This window comes from Coenobita brevimanus, chromosome 84, assembly GCF_032717465.1.
Source record: "Coenobita brevimanus isolate Jiangsu-jjx chromosome 84, ASM3271746v2, whole genome shotgun sequence".
In the NCBI taxonomy this organism is placed as follows: Eukaryota; Metazoa; Arthropoda; class Malacostraca; order Decapoda; family Coenobitidae; genus Coenobita; species Coenobita brevimanus.
The window spans coordinates 48398049-48419826 of record NC_137037.1 but is presented as its reverse complement, the minus strand read 5'-3'; the positions used below and the strand labels follow the sequence as shown (position 1 = coordinate 48419826).

At 40.9% G+C, this 21778-nt stretch overlaps 1 protein-coding gene across 1 annotated transcript in view; it reads left to right on the top strand.

Annotated features, from left to right (window-relative positions):
• Mcm2 (DNA replication licensing factor Mcm2) overlaps nucleotides 1-20368 on the top strand; it is a 43981-nt gene extending 23613 nt beyond the window's left edge. The window contains exons 10-18 of the mRNA XM_080280367.1: nucleotides 919-1077; nucleotides 1567-1686; nucleotides 2420-2550; nucleotides 5119-5283; nucleotides 6251-6412; nucleotides 6965-7139; nucleotides 9727-9902; nucleotides 10364-10519; nucleotides 20240-20368. Of these exons, the coding sequence (XP_080136493.1) occupies nucleotides 919-1077; nucleotides 1567-1686; nucleotides 2420-2550; nucleotides 5119-5283; nucleotides 6251-6412; nucleotides 6965-7139; nucleotides 9727-9902; nucleotides 10364-10519; nucleotides 20240-20350 (1355 nt within the window). The 3' untranslated portion in view covers nucleotides 20351-20368. The remainder of the gene's footprint in view (nucleotides 1-918; nucleotides 1078-1566; nucleotides 1687-2419; nucleotides 2551-5118; nucleotides 5284-6250; nucleotides 6413-6964; nucleotides 7140-9726; nucleotides 9903-10363; nucleotides 10520-20239) is intronic.
• The last annotated feature ends 1410 nt before the right edge of the window (nucleotides 20369-21778 follow it).

Below are 21778 nucleotides of genomic sequence, written 5' to 3'. Positions count from 1 at the left end.
TCATGAGCTCTCATGGATTTCGTGGAATTTTAATACGACCAATAGCATTCAAATAAATCGTTAATAAATTTAAAAACTCGCAGTTCAGTGCTTTCAGTGCGAAGGAGGGGAGGAAGTGAGGGGGGAGCCGGAAGGCACGGCTAGCAAGGCCGGGAGCATGGGAGGGTATGGAGGAAGGACAAGGGGAGGAGAAGTGAGGCTGTGGGCAGGATTTTCACCCTTCTGTTACGAGGTGGACAGGCGCTTTCACCTGGCTTGTGGCTCGTGGTCTGTCTTACATGTGTGTTGGCCATTGGGAAACACAACTGGTGACCGGGCAACTTTGGACATTCGGCGTTGAGGCAGACACGCTTTTATCTGACTTGTGGCTTGTGGTCTGTGTTACTTCTGCTGGCAGTTGGGAAAGACTAATCCCGGTGACTACGGGACTTGGGATATTTGGTGGGGATGCATACAGATGTTTTGATGCTGCTTGTGGGTTTCGATTAGTATTATTCAGGTGCTGGAGGTTCGTAGGGAGTGATCAGACCGTCACGCGACTTTGACCATTCGGTACAGGGGTGGACAGACATTTTAGCTCAGGTTGTGGGTTACTTTCTATTTCCTGTACACGGCTAGAGCCCAGCGGCCACAATACTGAATTTTTGAACGTGTCGTCTGGCCGACTGAAGTTCTCGGGGACGTTTACGTCCAGATAATAGCAAGTAAAATCGGACAGTTGTTTAATAGAGCCAAGGTCCTGTATCCAGATGGTGAACACGTCCGGATAAATGAAGGATTACCGTACCAGTTCATCGTATAATGAGGGTGTGCTGTGCTTGACAGTACTCTTTAAGTCTTCTGTTAAGTATACTGTACTCTTATTAATATGAAATATGATTTGTTTGTAATTGACCATGATGTATTGTTCTCTTGCAGGATTGACTGATGAAGACATCAAAGCCATTGTGGCACTCAGCAAGGATGAGCGCATTGCTGAACGAGTGGTGGCATCAGTGGCCCCGTCCATATATGGCCATGAGGATATCAAGCGTGCCCTGGCTCTGTCTCTCTTTGGCGGCGAAACCAAGAACCCAGGTCAGGCATCATGGATATATACCTGCTGAAAACACACACTTTTAATGGTGTAGTGTAAGGTTAGATATAGCACTTTGACGGGGGAGGGGGCAATCCTAGCGTAATTCCCACAGGTTTGAATTTATGCTGACTCATTACTGAAATACTCATCATTTTTATTTTTTAAAATAGACATTTATTACATATATTATGGTATGCAAAATAGATATTTTAGTCAATCACTGGTTTATTTAAAAACAGGAGAGGGTATGTCCCTCTTCAAATCTGTGCCTGTAGCATTTCATATCGAGCAGTCTGGCAGGATTTGCGAAGAATCCAGACAGTTTCTAAAGAGAACCAAAAAACTGTTGAGTGGTCAGATAGTGAGTTTGTTGCACCCCAGTATTTTGTTTAGAAAAGGATAAGATAACAGTTATACTTAATATATGCAGTAGTTGTTTGTTACAGGAGTACAGTACAGTACTAATTATCTTCTCCCCACACCCCCAGGTGAAAAACACAAAGTACGTGGTGATATCAACGTCCTTGTTTGTGGCGACCCTGGAACCGCCAAGTCTCAGTTCCTGAAGTATGTGGAGAAGATTGCCCCACGTGCTGTATTCACCACAGGTAAGCTTGAACCCATAAGGTTTACATCTGAGGCATGGTTGAAATACTGTATACTCACAAAATACCAGTCAGTTTTGAGCCGCTGTTCACTTCCATCTTGAATACTGACTAGGTTTGCTTTTTCCTTTTCTTTATTTAATCCCCAACTGCTGGGTGTCGGTAGGAAATGTCAAAAAATCGGTACCTCAGCGATGCCGGGTGTCAGTAAGAACCACACTTGTTTTCTCAGCACAGTTTTAAGTGGCTGCCTCTTTATCTTGTCACCAAAAGCCTCAGGGGAGACTCCCACCAGCCTGCCCAACCATACTTCACTCATCTTTGTGACTTTGCCAGGTGTAGGACAATCTTGTCGTAACCTTTCTCGTTCGACTTCGTTCCCACCTCAATGTGGACTTTTGCCTCATCCACCCCTGCAAAGCTTCTTTCCAGGGATACTAGGAAAGGATTCAGTGATAGTGGTGTGTATCATCATCATCATCATCATCATCATCATCTAGTAACTCATAGTGCAGCGCTCTGGTGTCTGTCCTTTCCTCTTTTCCTTCCTGTCATTATTTCTATCATTCTTTGCTCTTCCTTCTGTGTATGGGTGACTACCCTGAGTGACAAGCCAATTGTTTTCCTATACACCAGGAAACTATTTACAATGTTGGGTGGTAACCATATAACCAAACTATGGCACCTTGTGGTATATAATATATATATATTGATTGTGTGTGTGTGTGATGTACAGGTCAGGGTGCAAGTGCGGTTGGTTTGACGGCATATGTGCAGCGGTCTCCCGTGACACGAGAGTGGACATTAGAGGCCGGAGCCTTGGTACTTGCTGATAAGGGTGTCTGTCTTATAGATGAGTTTGACAAGGTTGGTTTTTTGTTCTTTAGTAAACTCAGTGAATATTTTGAATAATAAGCCCTGTTGTCTATATGTCAAACAAATGCAGCTTAAGTCTGTCATAGATTTTTTTTTTTTATTTTTTTATTTATTTATTTTTTTTTTAAAGCATTTGCCGTAATCACAGAGTACTTTACACCCCACTGGACTCAGTCCTTTAATACTCATTCTTTATCTTTTTCCTCCATGATTTACCAACTCATCCTCGAGTAACATTTAATTCCTGTGCTGATGTTTTGACAGTAGCTTCACAGTACTGCAAAACAGCTCTTAAACTATGTGCACTCACTAGAACACTGGCTTGCATAAAATAGAATGACTTTAGCAGCAAAATCAGCCATCATTCTCATGACTTCAGACAGGTATGATTCTCAAACACATTCTCAGATCACTCATGAACCAGTTACTCCCTTTGGAATAGTCCCAAATTCTAGGTCCTGCTGTAGATACACATGACGTTTTTCAGCAGGTAAGTAGTGTCGGTGCAAAGTCATCTTTTAAACTTTTGTCCTTGAAAACACTCAGTAGGCACCACCTTTGGACAGTAGAAGGGATCATTAAAAGCAATACGAAAAACAGAACATCCAGCCAGACAGTAATACTGTACAGTATATTATGGAAATCCAAGTTACACCCTCACTCTAGAAGTCACAGTGAGTGGGGGGAGATGGGTACAGAGTATACCATAGCTTTAGTAATTGATGCCCAGGCTGTTGGTTAGAACACCCTAGTTGGAGTGATGGTCTAATGTAGAATTGATCCCCAGGATGTGTCCAAGAGTTTTGTTGACCATGGAATATTATCAGAGGAAGTAGGCTGTTCATCTACCCGTTATAGCTCTATACTCGTGCTGTGGTAGCCTGCCCCTACACCTGGAAGTTTTTAAGACCACAGATAGTCTTCGTATCACTTTCAGCAAGAAACTAAAGTACAGGTGCTCTTAATGATCACATGAACATAAGAGGAAGACAGTTCTTTGCTTCAGCACAAATTCATCACAGTCTTGTATGCTGCACTCCCACCATACAGGAACTTGAGAGGAACAACTTCTCAACCTACTCGGCATGCCGCGAAAATATTCCTCCTCCCATCACTACTCTTCACAAATACGTAGCCACTGCAGTCATATGGGACCTTCAGCCAAATAGCATCCTTCATGAATCCCCACCAAACGATTATTCCACAATAACTGCTCTTCTCAGACAGACAGATTCAAGCCAGATGATGTGGCCATCAGTCGACTTCAGTACCAATGCAAAATACACCAGGCATTCCATTTTTCCCTGACTAATGCAGACCACACCACAACACACTAGCTTTATGCACCTTGCTCTCACAACACAAAGCTTTAACAGTCTTAATAAAGGTCTGTTGATCAGTGTGGCTGGTTTCTTGCAGGCCATAGTTTTTATTTATTATTATTATTATTATTGGTGGTAGGTGGGGGCGCTCACCATCCACTAACTCAATGTAGTGCTGCTCTCGGGTGTCTGCTCTTTCCTCTCCTCCATCCTTCCTTCCTTCCATCCTCTTCTGCCTTTCTTTCCTTCGTTCTTTCCTCGTCCTTCTGCCCGCAGGTGACTTTCTGCTCCCTCTTCTGTCTTTTTCTCCTTCATTCTTTCCTCTTCCTTCAGCCTTTGGGTGACTACACTGAGCGACAAGCCAAATGGTATCCTGTACACCAGGAAACCATTTGCTATGGTGGGTGGTAACCATATAGCCAAATTTTGGATCCTGGTGGTTTAGTAGGTAATTACATTGCTCCAATCGGACTGAACCAGTGAAGGTTTATATCCAAGGGATGGTTGTGGTTTATTGCTCACGTAATGCCACACAGGGATGAGTGAGGCTGGTCACTCTCATCTTTAATGTCAGGACCAACATGCCTAGCCCCGGGCTTCTACGCTCCTCATGGGGCAACATTGGATGTTGGTTGGATTATTGTTATTTTTTTAATGCAAGGAAGAAGGAACCAAAGGCCAGGAGCCTAATGGGCCTGACACCATCACAACAACAAAGGCCAGTTGTAAAGCCAAACTCTCGAGTTTCAAATAGCGATATAAGTGTTAGATGACTATCATTTGAAATAGCATACTCATGTTAACTGGAATTTCTTACAGTAGACTGTATACATGAGTTCTGGAAAACCTGACAATACTGTATGTAGAATTACTTCCAGATCTTGTTCCATAGTTTGCTTTTTAAAATTGCAGTTTATTGGTATTATTTTTGTTGAGGTATAACTTTCTTGGATCAGAGTACAGTAGTATATACTTTAGGTTGGAAAGCAAAAGTTAAGAATGGTTTCATTCATTTTTTCATTCATCATCCAATCCTACGTTGCCCCATGAGAAGCGTAGGAGCTCGGGGCTAGGCAGTTGGTCCTGACATTTAAGATGAGAGTGACCAGCCTCACTGATCCCTGAGTGGCATTACATGAGCAATAAACCCCAATCACCCCTTGGATATAAACCTTCACCTGTATTACTAGATAATGTTTATACAGCATCAGTAATTTGTGTGTGTTGTGTTGTGCAGATGAATGATGCTGACCGTACCAGCATCCATGAGGCAATGGAACAGCAGAGTATCTCCATTTCCAAAGCTGGAATTGTGACATCCTTGCAGGCACGTTGTGCAGTTATTGCAGCTGCCAACCCTATCGGTGGCAGATATGATCCATCCATGACTTTTGCTGAGAATGTGAGTCAGTACCCAGTTGTAAAATGCCATTTTATTATTGCAGCATCTATACACCTTGACCCATAAAGGGTTACATTCTGTAGTATTGTCACAAGGCAACTTCTTATTGCGTATGAAAACTTATCAATTTTTTGTCCTTTTAGTTTTGCAATCCAATGTTGTCTTTTCCAGTATTCAGTATGGTTTTGCAGTTACCAGTCAGTAATATCACATCTTTGTTAGTCTTATGTTGGATTATTATTATTATTATTATTTATTTTTTTATGGTCTTCGAGACAAGTGAAGTCACTTAATGTACAGAGAGGTTGGATGAAGAGGAAATGGAAAATGTGAGTGCATTTAAGTACTTGGCTAGTGTGATGAGTAAGGATGGAGGTTTAGGGGGTGAAGTGCTTGAAAGGGAACAATAAGGAAGAAAGGTTGATGGTTCTTTGAAAGCAGTTATAAGAAACAGGGAAGAGAGTATGGAAGAGAAAAAATTACTGTATGACAGTATTGTGATACCAGCTCTACCGTATGGAAGTGAAGCTTGGACCTTGTTGGAGGGACACAAGAGTGAAAGCAGTGGAATTGAGTTACAGTATTTGAGAAGAGCATGTGGATTCGCATGGAGAGACAGACTGACAAATGAGGAAGTGAAAGAGCATTGTGTTGTGGATGTGGATGTGATGGGAAGTGTTAGGGGAAACAGATTGAGGTGGTTTGGCCATGTGGAGAGCGAGAAACTTATGAGCAGAGTGTATATGAGTGAGGTGAAGTGGAAGGCCAAAGATTAGGTGGAGGGATGGAAGAGAGATGTATATGAGAGGGGGGGGGGGTGAGCTTGGAGCAGGGCAATGAAATGGTGGGGGACAGGGCAACATGGAGGCGATTTGTTTGTTGCCACCCCATATGGGATTAAGGCATATGGCAATGGATAGATAGATAGATGGATGGATTTATTTTTTTCCGTTTATTTTTTTGACAGGTTGATCTGTCAGAGCCAATTTTGTCTCGCTTTGACATTTTGTGTGTGGTACGAGACACGGTAGATCCAGTGCAGGATGAACACCTGGCAAGGTTTGTTGTTGGATCACACATCCGTCATCATCCGGGCGCTACACCAGCTGATGTTACTGCAATTGCCTCTGTGAGTCAAATCATACCATTAGTTGTTCATTCACTTGCTATATGTTACAGTACAGTATTTTATGCATGGTACATTGACTTCTGATAGTAACATTAGCATGACAGAACTGTAGTAATGGGTATGTTGTTTATTATCGGTTTGAAATGTCAGGAATTTTTAGGGGGCGAGGACCACAGGTAATGGTGACTGTGCTCAAGGGATGCCTCTGGAATTTATACGAGATACTTAATGAACCTTTCTAAACAGTGACTTTTGTATTCATTTTATTTCTACCACAGGACAATTTAACTAAGGTAAATAGGATTCCAACTGGACTTAATAGGATGGAACAGAGATGGGTGGGTCAGACCTGTGAAACTAATCATCATCATCATGATCATGAAACTAATACAAAACTTTTTTATAATAGAGTGGGATGCAGTGTCAAATGGATGGATCAGACTTGTGAAACTGATGAAGTAGGATGTAAGTGTAATGGGACTTTTCTATAATATAGTGAGGCTTGAGACTTCTCTCTGGTAGAATGGAATTTATGAGACTTTTCTACAACAGGATGGAACATTAATGGGCGGGTCAAACCTGTCTGGTGTTGAAAAGATCCCCCAGGAGCTGCTGAAGAAGTACATAATTTATGCCCGTGAGAAGGTCCACCCCAAGCTGCACCAGATGGATCAGGACAAAGTGGCCAAGATGTATTCTGAACTCAGGCGCGAGTCCATGGCCACAGGTTGGTGAAGCATTGTTGGCTTGTTATTATGTTGTTTTAATATAGTTCTTCCAGACTAACATGGCTCATGTTTTTGTCATTTAGCAGCTTATTTCACATAGCTGTGGGGGAGGGGGGAATGCTGAAACTTTACATCCTTTACATGGGACTTCCTCAAGACTTGCATACTGATCTCATGTTACAGTTGAGACTTCAAGATAGAGAGTTGGCAGTTTTAAGCCAATTTAGAGTAAAAGAAGTATAGTGTTACATTTTTTAGTAATATGATATTGAGGTTTACTGCAAGCTGCACCAGATAGACCAGGATGTATTCAGAGCTCGGGCACAAGTCTGGCCACAGGATGGTTCTAAGTTGTGATCCCCATGGTTCATCCACCTAAACATGGTAGACATTTTCATAATTGTACTGCTTATTTCCTGTAGTGTAGTGACAGATTGACAATATTATGGTTGTGCATCCTTTCCACACATTTTATGACATGAACCATCTCTCCCTTTGTTACAGCCTAGCATGCAAGTTTAACCCTTTGAGATTCCGTAGACCCGATTTCGAGTCATCGTAAATCCAACCGTTGAGATTCTGATGACTCGAATTCGAGTCATATGAAACAACATTTGTTTTTTGCATGTGTTCCATATCCTATCTGGGCTTGTTCTACATACACTATCCTGTTTATCCTTTTCCAACTATTTGGTTTTACACTGACAAGTACATCAGACAGATATGCATAATAAATTTACTTTTACCATGAATAATATTAGTATTACCAGCATGGATATTTGCCTGAGCGACAGCAAGAGCTTTAGCTTTTCTGTGAAAACTAACGTAAATTGTTATAACCTATAAATCAGTGGAAAGGTAATTTACTGTAGATTGACTTGTGCAATCAAATTTCATGTAATTCTAATACTTTTTTTTTTTTTTTTTTTTTTTTTTTTTTTTACAAATATATTTCTATGGAAGAGTATGCAATTTTTCCTTTTCGGCTAACTTCTACTCGTCCTATTGGCCTTTTAGCTACCGTATTTATCTTTTTCAACCATACTACGATAAAGAGCAACTATTCAGCTTTAAAATGGTACCACATTCATTAGTCTACCATAAAAAGTTAGAGTACAGTGGCTGATTAAGTACAAATATCGCTGCACGACGGTGCACTCTATGTGCGCCAGGCTGAATCTGGCACAGACACAATCGGCAGAGGGCCGAAAATCTCAAAGGGTTAAGTAAGGCAGTTTTAGGCCAGGTAAAACTCTTCTTTTGCTGCCATGATCTCTCTAATATAATCAGGCCAAGTAAAAGGGTACGTGTGTTGTAATTTCAGAGTTGAAGCCTTAACTAGTGATATTTTTTGGGAAGTACTCTCTCTCTCTCTCTCTCTCTCTCTCTCTCTCACTTTCTTACGATAACATGAAAGATATTAGGAAAAGACCTGTCCAAATAAGCTTTCCGAGGACAAAAATAGAGAAAGTGTGTGTGTGTGAATCTGGATGAACAAGGATTAGACAGCCGCTTGCCCCACCCTCCCTTTTCTCTCTCTCTCTCTCCCCCCCCCCTCTCCCTCCCTCATTTTCTTGCAATAACAATGAAGATATTAGGAAAGGACCTGTCCAAATAAGCTTCTGAGGACAAAAATAGAGAGAAAGAGTGTGTGTGTGTGTGCAAGTGTGGATGAACTAGGATTAGACAGCTCCCCCCCCCCTCTCGCTGTCTAAAATATCCCATGTATTTTACTCCATTTTTGAATATTAGTAAATTGGTTAAGATTTGCACTTAAATTGAAAATCATATTAATTAAAATGACAAGACTAGCTTGACGTACTTTCATGTATTTTAAATGTTCAGAAATATTAGTTACTGTCTACTCCCATCGTTTTACTTGCAGATTTTATCTTGAAAACTTTATGTACACTCAGGTGTGCATGGTGGTTACCATTTTAAGCTTAATTTATTATGTTCATTTTCTTCAAAATTTAACTTATACTTGAGTATGTACATAAGTTGCTGTAAATGTAATCAAGGTGAATTTATTACATTCTTGTAATAGGAAACATCCCTATTATTGTGTATCATTGTGAGTAAAATTTAAGTTTATTATTTATACCTACTTATGGTAGGTGGGAGCGCTCACCATCCACTCACTCGATGTAGTGCTGCTCTCGGGTGTCTGCCCTTTCCTCTCCTCCGTCCTTCTTTTTTTCCATCCCCTTCTGTCTTTCTTTCCTTTAGTCTTTCCTCATCCTTCTGCCTGCAGGTGACTTTACACTCCCTCCTTCATCTTTCTTTCCTTCATTCTTTCCTCTTCCTTCTGCCTGTGAGTGACTCTACACTGATTCCTGTACACCAGGAAACCATTTACAGTGCTGGGTGGTAACCATATAACCAAACCATACCTGCTTCCTACATGTCAGCAAGTGGGTTGGTGGAGGGTTAGTGCCTCTCCTGGTAAAACAACTCAGAGTCAAATGGCCACCCCTTACGGGATTATGGCATCTGGCAATAGATAGATAGGTAGATCTATACCTAAGTATGTACAGTATGCACTGTACATGCTCTCAAAGTGAATTTATTACTTTATCTTTATAGGCAGTATCCCCATCACTGTCCGTCATATTGAGAGCATGATCCGCATGGCTGAGGCCCATGCACGGATCCACCTGAGGGAATATGTACACGAGGATGATGTCAACATGGCCATCAGGGTCATGCTTGAGTCCTTCATTGACACCCAGAAGTTCTCAGTTATGAGGACCATGAAGAAGGTATGTGAGTCAGTTATTGTTTGTGTAATGCTGCAGCATGTGTCCATTCATGAGGTTGTGATGTATACTGGTTCACCTAAGAGTGGCTATACTTTAGATTGTAGGTGTGTGTAGTGGGTTTTGACATGGATGATATTCCCAGTGTTGTCCATTTGCTGGAACCCACCAATACCCATTTGGAGAGTAACTGTTCAACTGTATTCTCTGGCCAGTTTTGTTGTCTGGGTATATCAGTGCCACTATGATATCTCTCTCAACACTGTTACAGTGTTTTATAAGCTCCCCCCCCCCCCCTTTCTTTCTATTTTGAGGATTTCCTGAGCAGAGGAATAAAAAGGGGGGGGGGTGTAATTGAGTATTTGACTGTTACAGGTTTCTGATTGCTTAATAAAATGTTGATCAGATAAATACTTACCATACCAGTGAAGGAGTAAGATATATTGCAGTTCTGTATTTTTCAGAACTTTGCAAGATATCTGTCATTCAAGCGAGACAACAATGAACTGCTTTTCTTCTTGCTGCGTCAACTGGTTCATGAACAGACAACATACATGCGTTCTCGTTACGGTCCTGACCATGATGTTGTCCAGGTTTCAGAGAAGGATCTTCTTGACAGGGTAAGTATATTGCACACTTCCTCCTCATACTTTTGCAGTACATTTATTCCTCAGAATTCATGCCTATTATTCCCTAAAGATATAAGCTTGCATGTTTATTCATCATCATCATCCCAAGATTGCTTCCCACCCAAGGATGAGGTGAGGTAGGCTTCAGAGAGCAGGATAAAATTTAGTATAGGGAGAATTATCATAAGCCTGCCCAATTAAATGTTTTGTTGCAGTTCAAGGATATTGGTGGCACTGAGAATCAGAGGGTTTACAGTCCACTTAGTCCTTCTTATTAAACCAAGTAAAAGCCTCAGTAATTCTCTGTCCATTACATTTCTTAATTTTTCATTCATCATAGTTTTCATGGTTTACTCATGTCTGTATCATTCTAATTCAAGTTATTTTTCTTATATATATATATTCATATATACTTTTTGCTCATCCTATGCTCATGTGGTTGTTAAGTACTTTTCCAATATCAGGGAAAACCTTGTCTGTAGGCATTTACACTTTTTCAGTTAATTTGTATTTTATTTAACTACATCGTTCTTCTGTGGTCTCCCTGTTTTGTGGATTTGAATTGGTGAAGGGATTTAAGTACCTCAGTACATTAATAGAAAGAGAAAATGTAGAGTGGCCCAGGGGAGAAAAGCAGCGGTGCTGTGTAAGACTTGATATAAAGCAGGTCTGAATTTAGATTCTGAAGGGGATTGCATGAAGGAGTGTTGTTGCCCACATTAATGTACAAGTGTGACACTGGTATAGCATTAGTGTGAAAAGTCAGGAGTAAGCAGTGGAAGTGGAACTGTTGAGAAAGATGTGTGGAGTGTGTCGAGTTGATGGGATATGAACAGTGTGATTTGCGGTTATTCTGGAAAGGTGCGGAAATGTAGAAGTGACAGCGGAAAGAAATGTGAAAGTGTGAAGGATATAAGTGGTAGATTAACCCATGGGGATAAAGTAAGGGCCAAATGGAAAGAATATTTTGAAAGTCTGATGAATGGGAATGGAGAGAGCAAAGCAGCTGTTGACGTGATTGGTTTTGGGGGTGTGCAGAGATGGAATGCAGTGCCAGAAAACACGACACTCGCACAGGTGAAGAATGCTGTGCAGCGGCTGAAAAATGTGAAACCTGCTGGGGTTGATGAGGTGTAAGGAGAGATGATGAAGTGTAGTGGAGAGAGTGGAATGAAGTGTTTGTTGGAGATATGTAAAAAGGCATGGGTGAGTGAAACTGTGCCAGCAGAGTTGAAAACCGCTATGATTGTACCCCTGTACAAAAATAAAGGTGAGCGAAGTGAGTGCAAGAATTGTTATGGCATAAGTTTATTGAGTGTTGTCGGGAAGTCCTAGTGGGTGATGAACAGCGAGGCTTTAGGAGTGGCAGAGGATGTGTGGATCAAATATTTGCAGTGAGACATAGTGGAGAAGGCTTGTGAGAAGGACTATAAGGTTTTTATGGTATTTATGGATCTGGAAAAAGCATATGACAAAGTAGACAGAGAAGGATTGTGGAAAGTTTTGTGCATGTATTGTGTAGATGGTAAGATGTTATGTGCCGTCAAGAGTTTTTATGTCGGTAGTGAGGCATGTGTAAAGGTAAATGGACATCTAAGTGAAAGGTTCACAGTCAGTGTAGGCATGTGACAAGGTTGTGTGATGACCCCATGGTTGTCCAGTATAAAATATGGATGGGATGATGAAAGAAGTAAAAACACGAGTATTGGAGAGAAGGATAGCATTTGTAATGAATGGTGAAGGATTGAATACAGTATCTCAAATTTGTTGTATGCAGATGATGCAGTGCTACATGCAAGTACTGGACAAGAACTTGGTAGACTAGTGCAGAGCTTTGCTCATGTCTCTTGAGTGTTGTCCCTTGAGAGTAATTGTAGAAAAGAATAAAGTGACAGTAATCGAGAGGGAAGGCGATTCCCAGTGTGATGTTGCAGTGAATGGAGAGAGATTGGAATTGGTGAGAGAGTTCAGATACCTGGGTACAGTGATAGAAAAGAGAGGAAAATGTGCAAAAGAAGTGGAGAGTAGCATGACACAAGGAAGGAAAGTAGCTGGTGCTATGAAGGCCATGATAAACAGGCTTAAGTGTTGCAGCTTAGATGAAGGAGTGTTAGTCCCAACTTAACATATGATGTGAGACTTCGGTGTGGCATGAAAATGAAAAGTAAAGAGTGAGAGCAATGGAGATAGGACTGCTGAAGAATGTGTGTGGAGTACAGAGAGTGGATAAGATACGAAATAATGTGATTCGTGAAAGGTGCGGAGTGAGGAAGTCTGTGGACACAAGAATCAAAGAGAGTTTACTGAGATGGTATGGCCATGTGGAGAGAATAGATAACAATAGAGTGAATTTGAAGGAGGGAGGAGGCGAGGTAGGCCAAGGAGAAGGTGGGGGATATGGTGGATGTGTGTGTGAGGAAGAGAGGTATGGAAGTCAGTGAGGCTAGGAAACTGACAAGAGATTGAGTTGACTGGATGAATGTTGTGAGAAGTGCATGATCAGGGATTTGGCAACCCTTTTCAACTTGACAGCATCCGGACTGAATATCGGATACGTTTATGTGAAGCAACAGAATGCGGTGAAAGTTTTTAGTGTATCGGATAAAGCCAGGATTCTGTGGGCTTGAATGATGAGTGAATGGAAGCTTGGCCCATTGGACTAGGCAGACTTGGCTGTCAATGTTGCTACACCTCACTGTGTCCTAGGATGGGAAAGGAGGTCTGGATGATGGTGATGGAGTAGGGAATGAACATCTGCCATGTCAACTGTGCAGTAATGAAGTTTGTTGATAAAGAGTGTAGAAGAAGGTGTGTTAAAATGGCAGTCATATGGAAGACACTGGGTGTAGATAAGGTGGTGAATAGGATTTGTGACTTTGAAGGTGGGAGAGGGTGTGGTAGATCAGGAAGAAAATACATGTACAGTCACCCCAACAAGTGATGGCAGAGTATCCATAAGATTTCAGTCATGGTAATGCATACTCCTCCTCATGTCATTACAAAAGGAAACCTATTTTGTAAAATTGTACAGTAATAGAAACAAGTAAATGCCAGAATACATGTACACACACAAAAAAAAGTATCGTTACACCTTCTGCGCAATACAAACTGACACCACAAATGAAACGTTTGATAACAGCCTTCCTCCAGCCCTACCGAGACAGGTGCATTGTTCACTGTGAAACTCATTGGACCCCCCTGTAACGATACTTTTTTGAGTGTGTGTACATTTCAAAATTGCAGGAAGTAGTTACTGTAGTTAGTTACAGCAATAGGAAATGCTCTAACAAAACTAACTTTCATTTCAGAACTACTGTATCACTGAGAGACAGTAGTTTAAATCTAGTTTGGTAAAAAGCAATAATTTTTTAGTAGCATAAGGTTAGATGCACTGTATTATGTCCTTGAATGGGAAGCCTAGGGGGAGCTAGGTTTATGATGAGTTTAGAGGAAGGATGGGACTGAAGTGTATTGGCATTTTGATGAGAAGGGTTATATTGAGATGGTTTGGGCATGTAGAGAGCATGGAGGATTGCAGTTGGGTGAAAGTGAAAAGTGTGGACATCGGGAGTAGGGTTGTGAGAGGCCAACTGCGAAAAAACGGACAAGGTCACAGGTCTGTATTCTCGTTGGTTAGCAAAGCTTTCTGACACATTCTCCTAAGCTATTTATTTTGCTTATTGCACCTTACTCTCCTATTTTGTGTTATACAAATTCATTAAATGTCGTCATACTTTTCATAAATAACACACAAAATAATATTAACCAGGCATATTGAAAAATAAATTGCTAAGGAAGAGGTGCAAGGGAGCATCCTTATCCTACGAGAATATGAGCCACAGAATGTTACCTCAGGGAAAAGGGACTGATTAGGGAGGCTGCCAGAGATCGAGCATCGTGGAGAGCCACTATTAGGTGGCTAAAACCGACAAGCATGTACTGGGCAAATTTGGGGTGTCTGGACACTGCTACTCCTAACCCTGTCCTAGGGTGGGAAAAGAGGTCCAAATGATGATGATGATGATGATGATGATACAATCTTCAGTCAAGCTGCAACCTGAAGTAGGCTACATTTCCTTACTAAGAGTATTTTCACTGTTGTGATAGTTAATGCATTCACAACAATTCTCTTCAAAGGGACTTCAAAAGTAGACCAACTGTATTTGAAATCCTGGGATGTAAATACATTGGGAACACTGTGGTATTCTGTGTGCAGTGTAATACATACACATTCAAGTTCAGAAAACAGATCTTAACAGTGTTACCTTTTATATCATTGCCTCGTTGTTAATTTTACATAGTATAGTGTGCTATACTCTGCATTTTATGTGGTATGACACATGAAGGTACAGAATTTTTACATTAATCTTTCATTGAATGCCTGGCAGTGCAGTGACAGTAGCAATCTTAAACTCTGCCATTACTTCTTGCAGTGACTGTACAATATATGTATGGTAGATGAGTATATAAGAAAGTGAAGTATGGAAGATGAGACTAGGGAACTAACAGGTTTGAGGCAGTTGAATGAAGTATGTATGGAGGAGCACAAGGCAAGTTTATATATATATGTATATATACAGGTGTGTGTGTGTGTATATATACAGTATTGTTGAGTGAGGATAAATGGGAGTTGCAAGGTTTGGTGAATGAATTTTGGAGAGTGTGTAGGAAGAGGAATCCAAAAGTTAATTTAAACGAGAGTAAAGTTATGGTGTTTGAGAGGATTGAAGTCACAGAATGCACGGTGAGGTTGGATGGCTAGGATATGGAGAATGTGAGTGCATTCAAATACTTCGGTAGTGTGATGAGTAAGGATGGAACTTTGGGGAATGAAGTGCATGAAAGGGTACAGCAGGGAAGGAAGGTTGCTGGTTCACTGAAAGCAGTGATGAGAAACAGGGAGGTGAGTATGGAAGTTAAGAAGTCATTGCATGTGATCCCTACCCTGACATATGGAAGCGAGGCATGGACCTTGCAAGAGGGGAACAAGTCAAGAGTGAGAGCAGTGGAAATGAGGTACTTGAGAGGAGCATGTGGAGTGACATGGAGGGACAGGTTGACAAATGAAGAAGTGAAGGAACATTATGGAGTTGATGTGTATGTGGTTGAGAAGATAAGGAGAAATACATTGAGGTGATGTGGACACGTGGAGAGAATGGAGAATGAAACACTGACTGAGAGGGTGTATGTAGGTAAGGTGAAGGGAGGGAGAGGGAGGGGAAGACCAAGGATGAGGTGAAGGGATGGAGTTGAGAGGTATATGAGGGAGGGGGGAGTGAGTTGGGGGGAGGGTAGTCAAATGGTGAGTGACAGAGCGACTTGGAGGCATTTTGTCTGCAGCCACCCTTTGCGGGATTAGGGCGTCGGGCTATAGATAAATATATACATACATAGATATATTTATATATTAGGGTGGTCTTTCATTTTTAAATGTTAAAAATTTGCTTCAGCTGCTGCGGGACTTTGTTCCTATTGTTTAGAAAATTGTGTATGCAAATCTTCATGTTTATTAGCTACCAGTATATATATATATATATATATATATATATATATATATAATGGTAGTTAACAGACTGATTATCTGGCAAGTAATGTGAAGTGCATGTGTGTGTGTGTGTGTTGGGGGGGGGGTGAAAAATATGCAGATGGATATACATGAGAGGTAGAATCAGGATTCCAGAGACTTGAATAATTTAATTTACAGTTCCTCCTTTTTAATGCTTTCCCTTCCATGCCCTCTGGACCCAGGATATTGATATTAGTAGAAAAATAGAGGACCAAAGTCATGTAGTATGATGGTACTTAGCTAAAGATAATGCCATTGCTTGTGTTTTTGCAGCTAATAATATCCATTAGCAAGTTTCATTGTAGTATGCTTGCAGTTAACAACTGGAGATTAATAGGTCAGTAATTTTGAAGTTATATTTTTCTGTTGCCATGGACTAAACTATAAAATTCCCACAACAGTAACCATCTGGACTAAATTAAGGTCCTTCAAGTGAACTGATATGAACTAAGGATTCAGTTAGATGTATTCATATGTACTGGTCTCTGTCGGGTGTGGTGCATGAAAGCTACTTAACACATTCTGGGCCTAGAATAGGCTTCTGGTATATTTAATCACTTTTGCTTTAAACTGATCAGCAGAGAAGAAGGTCATTGAAGGAAAAACCTCTGACTGGGTACTACTTACCTCATGAACTTTGTATCAGCTCAGCCCCCGCATACCCCTAGAGCCAGCTATATACTACTGATGCCTTGTGCCACTCCGTGCTTTACCTGTTTTAACTCAGACAAAGCACTGTTGTATGCCCACCACTGTTGCTTCTCTCCCAATGCATTTTGGCTTTCTGAAACCATTTTAAAGTATGTTGCCTTCCTTCTCCTTTGGTACAACCTGCCTCTCACTTCAGATTTCCCTCGGATCATGCTTTCAACCAGGGTAAGTTCCTTTTTTTCAGTCATGTTTTTGTGAACAGCTTGTTTTCACTAAGTGTTGCTGTCTTGATTAATTGCACCCAGGAGATATCCCCCCACCCCCCCACCCCCACCCTTACAGCTGTAACACCAAGTATTGAGCTTAACCATGACTGGCATGTTATGGACATTTGTCAAGAGTCGCCATGAGGTATCATTTAATGTTCTGCTAACACCTACCTCTCTCGTTTTCTTTCTCCTTGTAAGCTTTTGATGCCTTGTGATGAGACACAAGTGTCTCTTCTGAGGAAGGTAACACCAAACATTGTGTGTGACAGACACTTCACTCTGACTTCAAATCTTCATGGTGCTTCAGGTGACGAGTTGCTGTGGGGTGTGACGTAGCAGTCTGCAGATGTCCATTCTTTATGCTCACATTGGTTTTTCCTTGAATTTAATCTAAAGATACTTTGGACCTTTCAGAAGAAAGCAACCCTGTGCATGGTATGTTACAGGTACTTCATTCTCTCAGCAAGTCTTCATTATGTATCAATCTGGGCACAAGTTGCCATGAACTGATAGATACCAGCCAGCTAATACCCAGCCTAATGCTCATTTGTTTTTTCGTATATTCAAGAGATATGTTTGGCTTCTTTGGGCCATGATGCAACACCCTTTGAGCCAGCAAGTGGATGATAGATGTTGCTTCTAAAGCTTTTCATGTAACTCTCTCTTTGTATTAATAAGCCCCTGTCATTTTGGTAAATGCTGGCAAGAATCAGTCAGTAGGACTAAATCTTCACAAAACCATTCCCTCTCTTATGTTTGTACACTTTTGGGCGATCATTACATTTACAGTACTTGTACTACATTCTCCCTCAGCCTTAGCCAGATGATCGTTACCCCTGATGAACGAGCAATTATTAACCCACGTCTCTGTAAATAGTTGAAGAGCTTTTCTAAATTTTGGATCAATATTTATTTACTGTCATTGATGCTCTTATCATCTCTGTTCCATTTCATTATCCTTTCTGGTAGGTGGGGGCACTCACCATCCACTCACTCAATGTAGTGCTGCTCTCGGGTGTCTGCCCTTTTCTCTCCTCCATCCTCTTCTGTCTTTCTTTCCTTCATTCTTTCCTTGTTCTTCTGCCTAAAGGTGACTTTACACTCCCTCTTCTTTCTTTCCTTCAGTCTTTCCTTTTCCTTCTGCCTATGAGTGATCCAACACTGAGTGACAAGCCAAGTGGTTTCCTGTACACCAGGAAACCTTTTACTACACTGGGTGGTAACCATATAACCAAATTTTGGGGGCCTGGTGGTTTAGTGGGTAATTACGGTGCTCCAATTGGATTGAGCCAGTGAAGGTTTATATCCAAGGGGTGGGTGGGGTTTATTGTTCATGTAATGCCACTTGGGGATGAGAGAGGCTGGTCACTTTCTTCTTAAATGTCATGACAACATGCATAGCCCCAGGCTCCTACACTCTTCATGGGGCAATGTAGGATTGGATGATGGATGGATTATTCTTTTTGCTGTTTTTTGTATGTCTATCTTTAGGATAGAACGCCTTAAAAACCTGCACTATGTTCATCCTCCATGATCTCTTCAGTACATTCTAAAAGCTCTGAGAGACAACCTATCACTATGCCCAATTTTGTTCTCGATATGGGCAGATAAATAAAAGATACATTGTGGCATCCAGTTCACAGGAGAGAAAGAAATAGAACCTAGTGCCATTTTTTGGGTACAGTACTGTCATATGATGAAAAGAGCTTGGTGTAAAATTCTTAAGTTTACAGAAGACTAGATCATGGAGGATGAACATATTGCAGGTTTTTAAGCTGTGTTATCCTAAAGCTGGATATATAAAAAACAGCAGAAAGGATAATGAAATGGAACAGAGATGATAAGAGCATCAATGACAGTAAATACATGTTAATCCAAAATTCAGAAAAGCTCTTCAACGATTTACAGAGACGTGGGTTAATAATTGTTCGTTCGTCAGGGGTAACGATCATCTGGCTAAGGCTGAGGGAGAATGTAGTACAAGTACTGTAAATGTAATGATTGCCCAAAAGTGTACAAACATAAGAGAGGGAATGGTTTTGTGAAGATTTAGTCCTACTGATTGATTCTTGCCAGCATTTACCAAAATGACAGGGGCTTATTAATACAAAGAGAGAGTTACATGAAAAGCTTTAGAAGCAACATCTATCATCCACTTGCTGGCTCAAAGGGTGTTGCATCATGGCCCAAAGAAGCCAAACATATCTCTTGAATATACGAAAAAGCAAAAGAGCATTAGGCTGGGTATTAGCTGGCTGGTACCTATCAGTTCATGGCAACTTGTGCCCAGACTGATACATAATGAAGACTTGCTGAGAGAATGAAGTACCTGTAACATACCATGCACAGGGTTGCTTTCTTCTGAAAGGTCCAAAGCATCTTTAGATCAAATTCAGGGAAAAACCAATGTGAGCATAAAGAATGGACATCTGCAGACTGCTACGTCACACCCCACAGCAACTCGTCACCTGGAGCACCATGAAGATTTGAAGTCAGAGTGAAGTGTCTGTCACGCACAATGTTTGGTGTTACCTTCCTCAGAAGTGACATTTGTGTGTCATCACAAGGCATCAAAAGCTTTCAAGCAGAAAGAGAATGTGAGAGGTAGGTGTTACTAGGACATTACATTGTACCTCATGGTGAAGCTTAATACTTGGTGTGACAGCTGTAAGGGGGGGGGGTAAAGGACACATCTGCTGGCTGCAGTTAATAAAGATTCGGCAACACATAGTGAAAGCAAGCTGTTTCACAATGCAAACATCTAAGTGACTGAAAAAAGGAACTCACCCTGGTTTAAAGCATGATCAGAGAAGATATCAGAAGGCAAGTTGTAACAAAGGAGAAGCAGGGAAACACTCTAAAAAGGCTCCAAAAACCCAAAATGCACAGGTAACGTAGCAAGAATGGCAGGCTGACAACAGTGCTTTGTTTGTCTTAAAACAGGTAAAGCACAGAGAGTGGCACAAGACATGAATAGTATAAAGCTGGTTCTAGGGGCTGAGCCTACAGAAAGGTCACAAGGAACCTAGTTACATGACATTTCCTTCAATGACCATCTTCTGTGAAGCAATTTAAAGTACTAGGAACAGACCCTCTTCTTTGTTATGTTTCTTATAGTACTGTACTAAAAAAGCCTGCACTGACCTAGTATGGTATGTAGGTCTGTACACCCTGTGATCAAAGGTAGGGGGGTTTATTCTAAAACCCATCAATTTTGTTTTTCAGGCACGACAGATCAACATCATGAACCTCCAGCCATTCTTTGAGAGTGAGATCTTTAAAGCCAACAGCTTCTCACATGATAGCAAGAGAAAACTAATTATCCAGGCATTCTAATCTTCTGTATAAATTTAGATTATAGTTTTCTCCCCCCTCCTTTCTTGCCTTCTTTTCTTTTCTTTCTTTTTGCATTTAATGTAAATTATGGGAGATCATAGTAAAGTTTTATATCCCATTACCACAATCTTTTATTTTACGGTATCATTTGACATCCTACACAATGTTGTACAAAGTATATACTAAAATTTTACCTGCACAATTCTGCATCTGCATTTTACTGAAAATTACTAAAATACAACTGCTGTTGTGGTCTCTCATGTACTTTAAGACAGCCATTACATACCTGGTACCCAGTATGTACAAATGTTGTTAATATCGGTACCATGTCACAGGTATCAAGGATTACATTATTTTTAAAATGTCAAATTGCCATTAAAATTCTGGTGTCAATAGAAAACTGTTAAAGACCAGAGGACAGCATTTACTGAATATAAATCTTACAACCCTTATTTTAACTTGGTGTGCTGAATTGTGCAAAGCTTGGTCCACAACAAACATGAGTAAAACTAGTCCTCCTCCAACATGGGGTTATTTTTCTTCTTACCTGATTCAATAAATATGGTGCTGGATAAACCTATTTTTATATAACTGGGCTGTAAAAACCTGCCATAAAAAAGACTATTACATTACAAGATGAAATAAATTATTAAATTGTAATTAATCAACATCTGATTACCTTAACTGCAAAAGCCTGTGAACTTAAACCAGCACTCTTGAAAGGTAAAAGCATGTTGGGGCCTTAACAATTCGGTATGACTAACATTCTTATCAAACATCTCCATATAGTGTACAGTATATTAAAATGACTGATTGGTAAAGTAACTACTCTTACAAATTTTGGAAATGCTACGTGACAAGTATAACAGTACAGTGGGCTCGCACAGTATGCAGGTGGATGTGCGGTGCACGACCTTGCGCACCGTGATTTCATGTACTGTGAAGACATAATCTTATGGGAAACATAACATATGGGAGGGACCCCCCTCAAACCTTAAAATTTTTTTAACCTTAGAGACAATAAAGAGAAAGTTTCCAAGACATATACTGTACTAGAGATATGGCTAAAATAACAAAAATATGGTGTCACCTTAAAAAACGTAGACGACAGGCCTGATGGACTTAAATAGCTGGGGTTCCAAGGCACCGCAACACATTTAGAGTGCCCCCGCTGCACCACCCACCGCACCAACACTTTCCTCCTCATAACTAGACTCCTCTTGAGCACCTTCCCCACAGGCCTCTAACTCGGTCACTTTGGGCCAAAATGCCTTGAAGTCCAATGGTGACACAACTGACACCACAAGGGGAAACATAATCTGGGAAAATGGCGGTTTTGGGCCGCTACTGCCTCTGCCTCGCATATTGTGGGCTAAACACACATTCAAAGTTATGGTTATGATTTTGGTCATTCGTGTACTGTGACTC